Raw genomic sequence first — 12,500 nt, forward strand, 5'->3', positions numbered from 1 at the left:
TTTTTCTCGTCGTCCAATTCTTTATGAGTGACCCAGGATGAAATATACCTATCCATTATGACCGAATTCTTCAGCCTATACTGACTCTATAAGAAGTCTGGGTCTTATAACCTCATGCTATAAGGTAGAAATCTCATTATCACTACTACAAAGACACCAGCAGGTACTTCCGAGAGTGTCGTATTTTAACCAATTCTAAAGAAGTCTTGCCCGGCACAAGCCATATATAATAGACCGACTGAAATCTCGACTAAAGCAAGGAAAAATGAACCCTATTCCCAAACGCTCTAAGTATTAAAATGCATCCCAGATGATGTGCGAGGTAAACAGAGGCTTATCGCCAAAGATACTGAGCGAATTAATCCCACCTTCTCAATGTGCAAATGCAGACGAATTTTATTACCATTATATTTTTTTCTAGTGCAACAGTTTTCCTAGCTGCCAGATGAAACCTGAAAGTTGTTTACCTTCTTCTCGACAAGGTTAATTATTTAGCAACAACGGCCTGATTTATGGCGATATTAACAAAACTACTATTTTTTTTTTACGTGGTGGGTTGCAATTGTAGAGATACTTAAAAACATTATTGCTGACAATAAAGTACTCATTCTTAGATGTTAATTAACAGGTCACCAACACATGCTCACAAATATTATATATATATATATATATATAATATCTTCTGATATAACAGGATACGTCTCAAGTACAAAAGGCCCCTTAAAAGGCTATAAACAGAGTATTTTAATGGGCCTTCATACTTGAGAATATATAATATATATATATATATATATATATATATATATATAATATATACATATATATATATATATATATATATATATATATATATACATTACATATATATATATATATATATATATATATATAGTATATATATATATATATATATGTGTGTGTGTGTGTGTGTGTGTGTGTGTGTGTTTGTGTGTGTGTGTGTGTTATGTATTACACAGAGAGAGAGAGAGAGAGAGAGAGAGAGAGAGAGAGAGAGAAGGATGAAATGGCAAAGATGCACAAAACAAGCTCGTGAGAGGGACTGGATTTTTATTTTTTTATTTTTTCATTTATTTTTAAGGAATCAAGGAAGCAAATCCAGTTCTGGAAACACTGTACAACGGGAGACAAGATAATACTGGTTCCAGGTACCAATCTAGAAGAAGCGGTTAGTGCTACTCCCATATCCGTTTGATATCTCGACTGGCTGGGGCGAGCTTCGGGGGAAGGGGGGGGGGGGGGAGGTGGATGATGGACGACAGAGAAAGTTATCAACAAAACAGAACTTGAAAGGAGCTGTAGAATGGTTGGTGATTTTGTTTGCCGGAATAATTAAGTCTTGCATTACTTTTCAAATTCCTCTCTCGTCCTTCAATAAAAAAAAAAAACGCTACTCCAATAATGGAATTTAGGCCAAAGGCCAAGCACTGGGACCCAAGAGGTCATTCAGTGCTGAAAGGGAAACTTAGAGTAGAAGGTCTAAAAAGTGTAACAGGAGGAAAACTTCAAAGCAGTTGCACTATGAATCGTTGTTAGAAGGTGGGAAGCCGCCAGATGGAAAATAGAGAATATGAAAGGAGGCACAGTAAAAATGAATGAAAGAGGTTGCAGCTAGTGGCCTAAAGAAGGGAGGCTGCAAAGATTGTTAAGTAATGATTACAGTACAGTGCACTGACATAAAAATTCTAATGTACAGATGAACAAAAGAAAAAAAAAACTTATCGAAAGATTCACTTTTAGAAATTGACGATTGTTTTCTCATATTCACTCCCCATCAAAACCTCCCCTCCTCCCTTCCCCCCCCGCCCCCACCTCCGACCCCGCACCTTCCCTCTCTAAAGATGTCTTGAATGCGTTGCAATGATCTGTTTTAAGGACATTTATGGACTCATTTATTAACACTATCTGCTCTCTTCTTCTTCTTTCTTCTTCTTCTTCTTCTCTTCTTCTTCTTCTTCTTCTCTCTCATCTACGTAAATTTCAAAGCTATTAAAAAAACTGGTCAGGTAATTCCCCCCCCCTCCTCCTCCTCCGCCTCCTCCTCTTCCTCCTCCTCCTCCTCCTCTTTTTCTTCTTCTACTTCTTCTTCTATGCAAATTTCAAAGCTGCTCAAAGAAACTATTCAGGTAATTTCTTCTTTCCGCCTCCTCCTCCTCTTCTTCTCTCATCAATGCAAATTTCTAAGATACTCAAAGAAACTGGTCAGGTAATTCCATCCTCCTCCTCCTCCTCTTCTCCTCCTCTTCTTCTTCTTCTTCTTCTTCTTCTTCTTCTTCTTCTTCTTCTTCTTCTTCTCTCATCTATGCAAATTTCAAAGATACTCAAAGAAACTGGTCAGGTAATTTCATCACTCATTCCCTCTTCTTCTCCTCCTCCTCCTCCTCCTTCTCCTCCTCCTCTTCTTACTCCTCCTTCCTTTGATAGTGCAAACTCCTGTAGGGTCCTGCGGTTCCCTTTTTCCGAATTCCAAAGCTCCCTAATCCCCTTATTAATTAATCAGACCATCATTAGCGATCTTCTTCACATGCTAATCCTCACTGTGGCTCGAACGCCCGCGCGCCCACGCTAACAAACGCCCGCGAAGTAATCGCGTTCCCATACGAGAACTTAATGATAACGGGATTAAATTCATCAACGCCTTAGTCTACTTTTTTTTTTCACGTTAATCACGCTCATAAATTAAGTTAATACACTAAAGGCATTCAGTGAATACATGTGACATGTTCACTTGACGCATTCATGAATTTATTTATAATATCAGTGTAAAATGTGTTAATTTGAAAATTTTCTTTATCTTGCATAATTAGTCAAAATTTTTTTAATTCAAACGTTTTATTTATCTTGCAAAATCAGAAAAAAAAGTGTTGATTTAAACGTTTTATTTATCTTGCAAAACCAAGGAAAAAATGTGTTAATTCAAACGTTTCCCACAGCTTGCAAAATCAGAACAAAAATAAGTGTTAATTTCTTCATTATTCCTTATCTTGCAAAATCAGTATAAAACGTGTTAATTGTGTTAATTTGAACATTTTCTTTATCGTGCAAAATCAGACAAAAAAGTGTTAATTTCTACCTTTCCTTTATCTTGCAAAATCAATAAAAAATAAGAAAGTTTATTTAAACATTTCCTTTATCTTGCAAAATCAATAATAAAAAAAATGTTAATTTAAACATTTTCCTTTATCTTGCAAAATCAGACAATAAATGTTCTTTTAAACATTGCCTTTATTTTGCAAAATCAGTCAAATGAAAGTCTTAACATAAACGTTTCCTTTATTTTGCAAAATCAATAACATAAGTCTTAAACATTTCCTTTATCTTGCAAAATATCTTGCAAAAAAATAAAAGTCTTAACATTTCCTTTATCTTGCAAAATGGGAAACATTGGTAATTTAAACATTTCCTCTACCTTGCAAAATCAGTAAAAGAGAGTGGTAATTTTAAAGATTTCCTTTACCTTGCAAAATCAGAAAAAATCTGTAAATATAAAAATTTCCATCTGAAAAAAAATAAAAGTGTTAATTTAAAAAAGTTTTATTTATCAGTAGAAAATTTTTGTATCATTATGAATACTAAGAGTTTCATTATGTGCAGAAGGATATTTCCCAGACAGTGATCCCCGCCCCCCCTCCCAAGGGTTTTAACCATGGGTATCTTTCCCAGACAGTGACCCCCCGAAAGGTTTATACCCTATATGCATCCACCTCTGTGGCGTGTTTAGTACCACAAGCCCTTCGGGACTACCGTAAAAACGGTTAATATTATAAAGGTAATGACCTCCAAGAAATATTAGTCCTATACAACGAACTATCTGGCTGATACGCAGTTACATAATTCAGGAATGTCTCCTGAAAGCCCTGAATATAGAGGAGCTATTTCACTTATACCAGAGAGGAATTCATTTGATTTTTTACATAAAATACCGACCAATATTAAAATTGAGTACGTTACAAATTCCTATGATTCCATCATCACAACATGTCAACCTCGACAAACTTCTTATTTTTTCCCCATAAGTTAATAAGGTAAGTTGATGCCAATTATATTCTCATTAGTTGGTCGAACTTATAACAAACATGTGACGTGACAACGCAGATTACGTAACGACGCTATGTAAAGCCATTAGTTTAACTTTCTCCTGAATAAAAGACGATCGGTAATTCTTGTCTTGAATACATTGCTCTTGTAATGCCACACAAGAGGCAGTATGTGATAGCAGCGGATAGAGAGAGAGAGAGAGAGAGAGAGAGAGAGAGAGAGCCAGGTACAGGAATAGATTTTGAGTGTTACAAAAGGGATCTGCTACAATACGCTGACTCATCATTTTTTTCATTAATTATATTTGTATTATCATATATATATATATATATATATATATACTATATATATATGTATATATATATAGATATATATAATATATATTATATATATATATATATATATATATATATATATACTATATATATATATATATATATATATATATATATATATATATATCTTATATATCTATATATATCTATATATATATATATATATATATATTATATATATATATACTATATAATATATATATCTATAGATATATATCTATATATAGATATATATATATATATATATATATATATATATATATATATATCTATCTATATTATATATATCTATAGATATATATATATATATATATATATATATATATCTAGATCATATATAGTATATATATAATATAGATATATATATATGTATATCTTATCTACTAATCACCAAAATATAGAGAGAAAGTACTATTTCAGAGACTGCTGTCTCCCTCTTCAGGTAGATGAATGAGATAAGTTTTACAGAAAAGGTGGTATTTATACCAAAAGGTCCATCCACAGGCAAGCCAATTTAGGTCCACCCCCACAGATAATCTTCCTTTTATCTTCTTAAGTGTTGGTTGAATGAAAACCTTGTCGATCGTATCTGAAATCCATGCTCCTTTTGAGATGTTCATTACCTGGCTCTCTTTTATTAAGGCCGATTCCATCATTTGACTCTTGTACCGGCAGTTGCTGCTATAAATTACACGTGACAATTCCAGTTTTATTCTATGGTTATGTTTCATTTATATGGTTGAAAATAGCCGAGTTCTGTTGTCCATACCTAACTGACCATTTGTGTTGTATTAATCTCTGGGGAAGTGATTTACCTGTAAATCCGATGTAAGATTGGTCACAGTCCTGGCATGGGATTTCGTAAACCCCAGTGTCCTTGGGAGATGTCTTTTGTTGGACGTTAATCAGGGATTTTGCTAAGGTGTTTGGGTAAGTAAATGCAAAAGGGTTAGATTTTCCGAGGGTGTGGCTTACTCTCTTAATCGTGTCCAGGTGGGGAATTTTTATTTTATTGTTGGGTGTATCTCTGGTCTTGTCTTTAGGGGGTCGGTAGAAAATTACGTTTGCTTTGTGAATTGCTTTCTCAATTATATGGTCAGGATACTTTAAAGGCAAAAGTTGCTTGCGAATTAGTTCAAATTCTTTTGCCAGGAATTCTGGGGAACAAATTCGTAAGGCTCTTAAGAACAGGTTGCTGGCTACACCTATCTTGACAGTAATGTCGTGATATCTAAAGTAGTGAATGTATGAAAGTGAGAACGTTGGTTTTCTGTATATGGTAAATTTGTATTCTGTCGTGTCTCTGATTATTAAAACATCAAGAAAATGAATTTTGTTGTCTGTTTCCCATTCAACTTTTAATTTGATGCTGGGCACTAATGCGTTTAATTTTGAGAGGAATTCATTAAAATTGCTCCACCTATTATCCCAAAATGTTAGGATATCATCCACATATCTCATCCACTGCATGTTTTTGGGTTTTATTGTATTTATTACTGTAGTTTCAAAGTATTCCATGTACAGTTTGGCTAAAACAGGACTTAAAGGACTACCCATACTACACCATGGGTAGTCCTTTAAGTCCTTTAAGAAAATAATTGAGGCTCCTACACTTCCTAATGATTCACGTAAAAAATTATGACAAGATGGATTCACATAAAAAAAAATTATGTTTTTTTCTTGTGACCTAAGGAAAAATGTCTCGGGTTCGTCTGTGAATGCTTTGTTAATACAAAAAAAAATATATCGCAAAGGATATTCGACGTATGAAAAACTTCCCGAAGGGTAAAACTAATAACTGTCAGAAAAGAACTTTCAAGAAGGAAAAAGACATAAAAAAAATGAATAGCAGTTATGATGTCAAAAAGGAAGAAGAAATCATCATATGAAAATGAATAACAGTCATGAACCTTGCTGTTAAAAAAAAAAAAAGAAAAAAAAAACTCGTCACGTGACTCGGGTCAAGACAGCGGACAATCAGAAGCAAGAGAGGTCAATGCTTACGTCAATTGTAGAGATGGGAAGGGTTAAGAATAATCAATAGTGGCTTAAGTGATGGAAATAACTCGGTAAGCTGCTGCGGCCTTTGTCATCTCATCAAAAAGTTCTGCTAAATGTCGTGTGTATGTATTTTATACCCATTACACACACCCACATATATATGTACACGTGTGCATGGATAAAATGCATGCGCATACTCTCTGAGAAGCAAGTGCCGGCATGCATGCATGCATATATCAGCAAGCTCAAACATCGCATATTATGGTACCGTGACTGCGCAAGCCATACTGAGGTAATTGGTGTAAAGCATGAAAGTGAGTTTGCCAATTAGGCTTCTGAGAAAGGGTATTACCTTACCCTCCTCCCAAACTCCCGACTGCTCCCCCCCCCCCCCCCCCGCCACACACACACACACATCCTCCTTTCCCCAAACAACCCTTGGCTCTGTAATTACAGATGAAAGAGGTACTAGCCTCCTACACCAGCCTGCTAAAGCAACGATTTTTTTTCTCTCTTTTTTTTGCAGAGACTAATATCGTATTTACATTTGTTTGTATTTGTTTGTTTGTTTGCATGGTGTTTTTACGTTACACGGAACCAGTGGTTATTAAGCAACGGGACCAACTGCTTTACGTGACTTCCGAACCACGTCGAGGGTGAACTTCTATCACCAGAAATACACATCTCTCACCCCATCAATGGAATGCCCGAGAATCGAACTCGCAGCCACCGAGGTGGCACGCCAGCACCATACCGACCACGCTACTGAGGCGCGTCAATGTCGTATTTATAGATGTGCAATGGTAGAATTTGTGAGACCGTGAGTTTTGGTTTAATCTATCTATCTTTACAATGGAACCACAAATTAGGGAATGAAAATATATATATATATAAAAACCTAATGAATTTCGGAGCGACACATGGTCCATCTTCCATACTCAAGACATCACGCTCCAAACGCTCATGTCCTTTTAGATATATCGTTTTCCCAATTTTTTTTTTTTTCTTTTTAGATTTTCAAAGGTCAATGCTGACCTATTATCATCAACTTACCTTCCAGGCATCGAAACTATGAAGCGTGGTGACTGACTGAATATAATCTAATAATAATAATAATAATAATAATAATAATAATAATAATAGAAAAAATAATAAACATATTAAGAAAAGTGATGGACTCCTAAAGAGGCAGGATGCAACCCGGAACCCCACACTATAAATACCACCCAGTCGAATTGGCGGACTGTGATAGAAAAAAAAAAATCTTTTCAGCTCAAGGACATTTACATGGAATATACAAACAATAGACAATGATATACACAATTAGATACACAAGATAACACGATAAAAAAAAAGTTTAATCGGCAATATACACACTTGTTGAAGTAGCATAAAAGATGGTGAACGACTGAATGAGGAATGGCAGAATGCTAATAATAAGAGTCTTGATCGAATTTGCAACGGATCACAGATGGTAACACCAATAGCTACCCACTGCAAAGCATCCAGTTAATCTGCAACATCTTCGTTAAGAAAGATACTGGTCGTCTAGACGTGTTCCAACAACCCTTCAGAATATCCCTCTTTCTATCCACCTAAAAATACATTTGAATAAGGGTTACAAAAACATCCCTCTACACTTACGTGGGTTGCAGACTCCCTGAAGGACTCTGTTCGCAGTGCTCTGGGCGGTGGAGATGAGGTCCCTGGTCGAAATCCTGCAGTAGGACAGGCTCTGCACGTCACTCCCGGTACTTTGGGCTGTGTGTGAGACAGAGACGTACATATTAATTCACTGCTGGAATTCCAGTCACTCTAAAACAAAAAAATGCTTTTTATAATAGGACGCGTTAAGATAAGAAACTTAGGCATCATAAGACATCGGCACTTAAGGCGTTTATATTCAACAAATATATAATATATATATATATATATATATATATATATATTATATATATATATATATATATATATATATATATGCTCATTCACGCAGGTGATGCTTCTCAAATTCCTACTTCTGTTTGCTTGTCTGTCTTTCTGATTTTTTAATGCATGGTGAAACTACTAGGCATCTCTCTCTCTCTCTCTCTCTCTCTCTCTCTCTCTCATCTCTCTGTGTGTGTGTGTGTGTGTGTGTGTGTGTGTTTGTGTGTGGGCATGTCTCTACCCATCTCCAAGTAAAAGTCAAAACAAAGCCTGCAGGCGTCGGTATCAGATTAGCCACCTCTTTTCACATCATATTAAATCTATGAACTCACTTCTCAAATCGCATAAAGAATGAAGTTGATTCTGGGTTATTAACAGCTTTGCTAATTATTTTACTAATGACTTATGGATATTTTAAGCCCTCATATTCCTCAAGTAGGCACGTCGGTATCACGTGGATATCCCTCACTGCGTCATAACATTTCAAATAGATACGAAAAAGCAAAAAACCATTTCTTTGACTTTGGTAGCATTTTAACATTTTAACAACAAGCACACTGAAATCATGCAAGCAGCACGCACTCCCATCAGTGAGGACAAGGCTGGGAATATCTGCATGTAAAAGAGAGGCAATTCAATCATTCATTCATCCTTTAATGCAAGCTAGGCCAGAAGGGTCGAACATAACATTGTTTCTCTACGCGAGATCCTACAGTAGAATTTAGTGGTAAAACGGCTATACCTGTGGATGGATCTCTCGGTGTGACTACCGCCTTTTCTGTAAGTTTTCACATTCATTAGTGTCGAGCTCAAATAAATAAATAAACGAGCATTAAAAAAACGAGCATTGAAAAAAGAAAGCATAAAAAACAGCATTAAAAAACAAGCATTAAAAAAAGAGCATTAAAAAAAAGAAAACATAAAAATGAGCATTAAAAAAACGAGCGTTTAAAAATATGAGCATTGAAAAAAAGCATTGAAAAACAAGCTTAAAAAATACGAGCATTAAAAAAAAAACAGCATTCAACAAAAACCAACATTAAAAGAAAGAGCATAAAAAAACGAACATTAAAAAAGAGCATTAACGAGCATTAAAAAAAACGAGTATTAAAAAACGAGCATTAAGTATTAAAAAAAAAAACGAGCATTAAAAGAAACAGCATTAAAATAAACGAGCATTAAAAATAAGTATTAAAAAAACGAGCATTAAAAAACGATCATTAAACGAGCATTAAAAAAAACGAACATTAAAAAACGAGCATTAAAAAAAAAAAGTATAAAAAAAAAGAGTATTAAAAAAAAAAAAACGAGCATTAAAAAAGAGTATTAAAAACAAGCATTAAAAAAAGAGTATTAAAAACAAGCATTAAAAAAACGAGCATTAAAACAAAAGCATTAAAAAACGAGCATTCACAAAGCCAACATTAAAAAATCGAGTATTAAAAAAGCGAGTATTACAAAAGAACGAACATTAAAAAACCGGCATTAAAAATTAGCATTAGAAAAAGCATTAAAAAACGAGCATTAATAAAAACGAGTATTAAAAAACCGAGTATTAAAAAAAATGAGTATTAAAAAAACGAGTATTAAAAAACGAGTATTAAAAAAGAACGAACATTTAAAAATATCGGCATTAAAAATGAGCATTAAAAAAATGAGCATTAAAATTAAAAAGAGCATTAAAAAAACGAGTATTAAAAAAAGAGAGCAATCCAAAACAAAAAACCCAGAATTCCAAAAATGAAAAAACCAGGATTAAAAAAAATTGCATAAAAAACGAACATTAAAACATCGAACATTCAGAAAAAAAAGAAGCATTAAAAAAGGAGCAATCCCCCTCCCAAAAAAACCGGCATTCCAAAAATGGAAAAACCGAGCATTAATAAACCGAGCATCAATAAAAACGAGCATTACAAAAACCAGAATACAAAAAAAAAGCATTATAAACGAGCCTTAAAAAACTAGCATTTAAAAAACAGTATTCCAAAAAACCAGCATTAAAAAGAAAACCGGTCACTCCCGAAAAAAACCTGAATTCCAAAAAAAAGCATAAAAAAGAAAAGAAAAAAACCTGGTAACCAAACGCTCTCCGTGTAGTATATTGAAAACGAAAACTGGTGCCTTATCTGTCAGCGTCGGGTTTAGGCTACTTGCTTGCTTTTAGCATTAAGAGAAACCCTTTACTTCCTGGCTATTCACGTGAGGTCGAAGGGAAACTCGATATTATTATCGGTCCTCTGTGTTTGCAAACTGTCTCTCTGCAGCCACCAGTTCCTGTTTGCGCAATTTGAATGAAAGCCTCAATCTCCCCCAAGAGCTACTAACTAGAATGATGATGTGTTTGCGATTCGTTAACCTTCTGTCCGGCTATCCCGCTCGAGTATCAAATGGAGATATCTGTCCTCCATGAGCAGCGCATGCGCATGTACAGAATGAAACGCCGTGGCTACTTCCTGTTTCGTTATTCTGGAAGGAAGGTCCACAGATAGGATCCATCTACGTCGGGACTTCAAAGCCCTGCCGGATCACTTGGAGAAGCTCATAATTATTGCCCACATATGAAGGGCAGATCAGTAGACTGCAAAGATGATTATTTACGATATTCGCGTGCAAATCGGTGCCAATACCCTTGTAAATTATGCTCCAGGATACATAAACTGAAAAGGTAATGTAAATCAAAAACAAATCACTGTGAAATATTGTCCTCAAATCTACTTATTAGACAGATAACATTAAATGGGTAAACTGTCCATTGACAGGTAACATGAAAGTTTCTGTATATTAATCTTTTTTTATGAAACTGATTGTAATTGAAACCGATGATGCTTAGAAAACCTTATAAAACGTGAAAGTTTTCCATTGCGCAAGACTGCTTTCCACAATAAATGGCCGAGATTTTAAAAATAAAGGAAAAAAAATGTTAGAAATAATAATAATATACAGTGAAAAGCTATTCTTGAGAATAAGCGGATAATAACTGTTTTTTTTTTGTTATACCCCAAAAATATACATCATCTGTTGAGCAGAATAAAAATAAATCAGATTAATCGTTATAAAAAGAACACGACTGCTCTTACATAGACGGTATTTCTTTAATGCGCGATAAAGTCTGACGTAAAAAAGAAAAAAAAAAAAAAAAATAAATGAAAATCATATGTGGAAAACACCTGAGCTTATAGAGAGCTGAAAAAAAAGGCCGTTACTTAATTAAACTACAAAGGCGCCTTTTTTTTGACAAAGGCAAAAGTCGCTTATAAGTGATTAAACAATAGATTTTAAATCGTCATCGAAAAGGCAGCCGAAGGTTGAAATGTCAAAGTTTAGTCTCGCTCCAACGCGAGAATGATAATACGTCGTATTATGCAAATAATATCTTGGAGAGTAAACATACAGTGAGAAACTTTGTGACTATATATGGGCTTATATTTACTCGAGAGAGAGAGAGAGAGAGAGAGAGAGAGAGAGAGAGAGAGAGAGAGAGAGAGAGAGATGAAGTTTAAAATTTTATGGGAACATTCGTTCTATAGACAAACAATGAGTTGAGTGTGAAAACTCGTGAGAGAGAGAGAGAGAGAGAGAGAGAGAGAGAGAGATGAGATGATCTCACCCAGCTGATTGAGCATCGAATGCAATCCATCTGACGCGCTGCTCTGACCACTGACTCCTCTTAAGCTCAGCGTCAAAAACGATGCCACGATTGCAAAGAGAATCATATTTTCTTTTCTTTTCTTTTCAAGGAATCGTTTCTTCTTCTTTTGCACTTTTGTGTTTGGAAAACCCTCTCTCGAAAGATGAGACACTTCCAGCGATTTCAAAAAGAATCCAGTTCGTATAATCTCTCCTAAGATTTCTTCAAGTTCAGGAATATGATGTTGGTTAAAAAGTAACGGTCTTTTAACTAGTTAAAAATTAATTGTCCTTTAGCGAGATTCTAATCTGGGCATCTGTAATTTATAATGTCTTAACTGGTTATTCCCGAATCGACGTTGAATCTATTTTCCAGGTTCGATACCTAGTAGAAAAGTATTCTTACTCTCTTTTATTTGATATGTCCATAGACACGTATACGTATGTCTTTCATGATATTTGACTAGTGGAAATATAAGACTAAATTCCCTAAAAGAACTCCACGGATCTTTACACAAATTTCCCAAAAGAACTCCACGGATCGTCAAACAA

General features: G+C 34.7%; 1 protein-coding gene across 1 annotated transcript in view; it reads right to left on the bottom strand.

The window, feature by feature from the left end:
• The window catches only part of LOC135205659 (uncharacterized), a 35,801-nt gene that overhangs the window by 23,117 nt on the left and 184 nt on the right, over window positions 1-12,500 (bottom strand). Inside the window, exons 1-2 of the mRNA XM_064236501.1 lie at window positions 11,929-12,500; window positions 8,037-8,153 (exon numbers count right to left, since the gene is read on the bottom strand). The exon at window positions 11,929-12,500 is cut by the window's right edge and continues 184 nt beyond it. Coding sequence (XP_064092571.1) covers window positions 8,037-8,153; window positions 11,929-12,034 — 223 coding nt within the window. The 5' untranslated portion in view covers window positions 12,035-12,500. The remainder of the gene's footprint in view (window positions 1-8,036; window positions 8,154-11,928) is intronic.

This window comes from Macrobrachium nipponense, chromosome 24 (assembly GCF_015104395.2).
Source record: "Macrobrachium nipponense isolate FS-2020 chromosome 24, ASM1510439v2, whole genome shotgun sequence".
Taxonomy (NCBI): Eukaryota; Metazoa; Arthropoda; class Malacostraca; order Decapoda; family Palaemonidae; genus Macrobrachium; species Macrobrachium nipponense.